Source organism: Pterocles gutturalis, unplaced genomic scaffold (genome assembly GCF_000699245.1).
Source record: "Pterocles gutturalis isolate BGI_N339 unplaced genomic scaffold, ASM69924v1 scaffold37267, whole genome shotgun sequence".
In the NCBI taxonomy this organism is placed as follows: domain Eukaryota; kingdom Metazoa; phylum Chordata; class Aves; order Pterocliformes; family Pteroclidae; genus Pterocles; species Pterocles gutturalis.
Genome location: NW_010109037.1, coordinates 20,927 through 25,467, shown reverse-complemented (window position 1 = coordinate 25,467; position 4,541 = coordinate 20,927). Strand labels below are relative to the sequence as shown.

At 44.2% G+C, this 4,541-nt stretch overlaps 1 protein-coding gene across 1 annotated transcript in view; it reads right to left on the bottom strand.

The window, feature by feature from the left end:
* Positions 1-4,541, bottom strand: part of SATB2 (SATB homeobox 2) — a gene marked incomplete at both ends in the record, with an annotated part of 30,172 nt that overhangs the window by 12,950 nt on the left and 12,681 nt on the right. Inside the window, one exon of the mRNA XM_010072849.1 lies at positions 3,154-3,366. Coding sequence (XP_010071151.1) covers positions 3,154-3,366 — 213 coding nt within the window. The remainder of the gene's footprint in view (positions 1-3,153; positions 3,367-4,541) is intronic.

Genomic DNA, 4,541 nt, shown 5'->3' with positions numbered 1-4,541 from the left:
CTCATTCCCTGCCTGTTGCAGGCAGGACCCATATAGAAAGAGCCCAAGATATCCTGCCCCTGCCAAGGCTAGCCCCCTGTGTTCAGGCGGGGACAGCTGGAGGGCAGCTGGGACACCCCAGCACCACCCATGCCCCAGGGAGGCTGGTGCTCAACCCACCGCCATCCACAGGCCATGACCACATGTGGGGTACAGCCTGATGCAGGGACCAACAGAGACACCACGCTCTGTGAAATTCAGTGTTCACAGAGAGATGAGAGTTAGGGCAATTGTGTGGGGTGATTGTGGGAAACATAAGAAAACAACAAAGAGATCATTGGAAGGAAGAGGACTGTCCAAGTTTGTCAGGAATCATTTAATGGAGCTTAATTTTACCAAAAGCACTGCCACGTTTTGATGGGTATAAAAAGAGCCTTCCCAGTTGCTGGAGCCTTTGGCTAGCACAGCAGCCAAGGTCACCAGGGCCTCAAAGGCTGTTACGGAGGCCTGAGATCCTCAGAATAAGATTAGCATGTAAAATAAAGATTTGAAATACAGCTCCATCCTGCATGGGTCTCTTACACTGCCAGCTTCACAGCCACATGTCAGAGGAGAGCCTGCCCTACACCCCCTGAAAGCTGGGCCATTGTTTATTTAATCACAGAAGTAGGTAGGGCAAGTACAAAACCAAAATATCACAGTCACTAAAATAAGGTATTTTGTGTTAGAGGCCCAGATCCAAAACTGGTCTTGATATTAAAAAGGACTTTGCCAATACTGAAACGTTTTGTTGCAAACAGTGGGGAAAAAAAATAAGAAGTGTCTGCAACCACTGTGCCAGAGCACTGAAACCCAGCCATTACTGCTGGTCTTCCCTGTGCACACAATAACCCCTAATAGTTCAGAGCCTCTTCCCCGCAGCACTTGCTGTTCAATCTGCCATTCTTACCTCCGAGCAGGTCCTAAGCAGGGGACGCCCCACGAGGGGGCTTGGGGCTGGCTCAAAGTTCAGGAGAGCCAAGTCAGGTTCCTCTGCGTGCCCTTACACCTGCCTGCACGACTGCCCCAGCACCAGCGCTTCCACAGGTATCTGCCACTGCTCTCCTCCTGTCCAGCACACTCAAGGATCATTCCCAGAAGTATTGCCGCGGGAGACTGGTATCTATGGAAACTGTGTTTCCAAATGCTATTCCATCAACTTCTCCAGCACCCTAACACAATTCCTGAAAGGACGGTACAGCTCCTACCGATGCTGACCCGAAGCACCCCGCTCCACGGTAGGTAACATACCTGCTTGGGGAGGCAACACTGCCGGGAATCGCTGCGCTGCACACGAGGACGACATTTGTCTCATCAGAACTAATACCGGGCATATGGGGAAGCAGAGTAGCCATGCTGCCTGCCTGGGAGATGGGAAGCAGCCTCATTTGCAGAGGTGTCCAAGTTGTCAAAACAGCACCTGTGCTGACTGGTGCTGGCCCTCAGAGGGCTGGGGGAACGCTATCCAGTGGGCACAAGGCAAGCTCTGGGTACACAAACCTTTGTGTGTTGCTTTTGCCGATTCAAAACCTCACAATATTCTACTGGATTCTTCACGTTGAAATAAGGCAAGGGTTGGCTGCTTTATACTTTTAGAGTATGGTTTTCTAGCAACACTTAGGTCTTAAAAAGGCAGGCAAAATTTCTGTTATTTTAAATTATGTTCTAGCTGTGGGTAGAACATGGGAAAATCACATATTTTGACAGAGGAATGAGATGGGGCAACAGATCCAATTTTTATTCTCACTGGATTGCATCTAAACTCTCCACTTCCTTTTGTTATTTGATTCCAGTTGCAAAATCTATTAAATATAAGGAGGAATAAGCCAATTCTTTCATGAATAAATACAAAAACAGAAAGTGGATACACTACCTAAACATTAAAATAGTTCCCTTTGCAATTTCAGTTTACCTGAAAGGTAACTAAAAAAGATAACAAGTATACAATGAGTTTCTCATGTAATAAAAATTTAGCATCAAATTTGTGTTGTCAGGATACACTTGCTTTCAGTGAAAACAGTTCTTTACATCATGTACTGTGGTGAAGTGCACCCAAATGCCCAGGTTAAACTGGAAAAGCTCAACAGTTTCTACAAAATCACACCTTCCTTAAGGATGATCAGTTTGCATGTACAACTATGCCCCCCTCCCAAACCTGGGTACTTCTTCTTAGCAGCTATGCTTACAGAATTCAGCATGAAAGTGCTCAGTAGTACTATTATAAGCATGGCTAACACAGCCTGAGACTTTGCAGACTACATGACTGTGAAAGCACCAAAGCAGGAGCGTTATACAGGCCCATTTACTAAGATCAAGAGAAGTGCTAGAACTGACCTATCGTGTATGTAGAGTTACAAATTTCAAACTCAAGTTAGGCAAATGTCATGACAGGAGTTAATCATCACCTCTTGTGCAAGCACCCTTGCTTTTTCAGAGTCTATGTCTGGGACTGCAAGCAGTCTGGTAAAAGGGTTTGATGATTACAGCGTGGTGTGTGGATGCTCTTTCTTAGTGCAAAGGAACAAGTAGGCGGCAACAGCACATTAATAAACACGTGCAGTTAAGTCAAGGAGATGACAGCTGGTTTGGAGCTGCAAAGCATCATCTTCCTTCCCAGCACCCTGCCCACCTCTACTTTCTGTACTTCAAATAATTACACGTGTAAACCTCTAACTCAGGGACTCTGATCTCCTCTAATTCACTGTCGACCTCTGTTCACTACACACTTTTTATTGCAACATATATGAACCTCTTCACAAGCCCAGAAATTTCCTCTGTGTTCTGCAGAATGTAACAGACACAGATTAAATTTACGTATGCTGTCTTTCTATAATATATTCTCTAACAGCCATTTAGTGGACATATATCAACAGCTTATATGTAATGCCCACATGCACTCTTTCGGGCTCTAATGTTACACTTTTTTGCATTTATGGCATAGATTAAAGCTAAAGCAGTCATCACAAAATCTTGCTGAAATCCACTAAATGTCTCTTAACAGCCACCCCAAAACCTTACAAAAAGATTTCCACAACTCATCTGGGTGAGGGGAGCAACAGACAGGGGAAGGGCGGAGAGAACTCCTTCCCTGGACTAACCCACACAACAAACAGATAACAAGGGATCACATCTTACCTGGGGGGTTCTGGAGGAGCTTGGGCTGCTGGCCGCTGAAGACACCATGCTCACGTTGGGGTTCATACTTCTCTCTCTCTCGTCCTGATAGATACGATCCCGCTCCGAGTCAGGCAGGTTCAGGAAATTCTGCATTGCCCTTAAGTTTACCAGGAGGGACTGGGAAGCTGTCCTAGGGTCTTCTTCTTTACGCAGGATCTCTGACAACAAGCCCTGATTCAAAAAATTTAAAAAAAAAAAAAAAAAGAAAAAAAAAAAGGCAGCCCAGTCATGTGTTTGGTTGGTGTTGGTTTTTTTTAAACTCGTTTAGCGTAACCAGCTGGGTTGCGATACTGACAACCTACATCAGAAACTCATGGGCTCTCCCAGAGGGGTATTTTGTAGGAAAGTGTTTGTCTTCTGGGGGCTGGGGTTTATTTTGGGACTGTCCTATCCTGGCACTGTAATAAACTTCTGAGTATGGAGATGCTGGATAGGAAGGTAGTTGCATTGGGTAGAAGAAATTGCAGCTACCACCAGGTGCTTGCTGCAAATATTTTAGGAGCTGTTAGATCTCTCTCTCTCTCTCTTTTTACTTGAAGCTTGGAACACTTGGAAATCCTGTTCATCTTTGAAAAATCTGCCAAGGTTGGTAAATTTAGTTTCGACATTTAAACAGTGCAGGAGGTTTATAAAAACGTTTGGCTGGTTTTTGATGTTACAGTCCGTTCATTTGGGTTTGGACAGTCATTTCTGAGAGGAGAAAAATGGAGCAATAATAAAGCCTTAGAATCTAGCTGTAGGGATTTAACCCATTCTTTCATGCTTCATTTTAAAATACCATAGACCTCACCTTGCAACCATGAATGAACACCATATTCATCTAGTTTTTACAAAAGCCATTATTCAAGGAGGTAACCAGCGCAGCACTTCAAAAAAAAGAAAAAAAAGAAAAAAAAAGAACAAAAACAAAAACAACAACAACAAAAAATTGTAGAGAGACAAAAATGTAATTAAAAGAGGCTTAAATGACGGGATTAAATTTACACATAACTGTATGCACTCAACAGTTCCACGGATTATCTAGAAGTTAAAGGCACAACACACCAGCCTGGATCAGGCCCTTCAGAAACTACCGGGACACAACATGTGCCACCAGCTTCCCCCAGATGCCCCTTTGCATCCCACACATCACAAATGGGTATTTCACTCCAAAAACAAATAACAGCAATTCCCTGAACTATAGATGTTTAAATGTACGGGTGTGCAAAGAAGCAGAAAGACATTGTTTCTGCCCATCGAGACAGAGGTTTGTTATTTTAAAAGGTTATTCAGCCAATACATTTCCCTGAGCAGTCTGATACCCTTCCCAACTGCCCTGACCAAGAGACTCTCCGCACTGCTGTTCC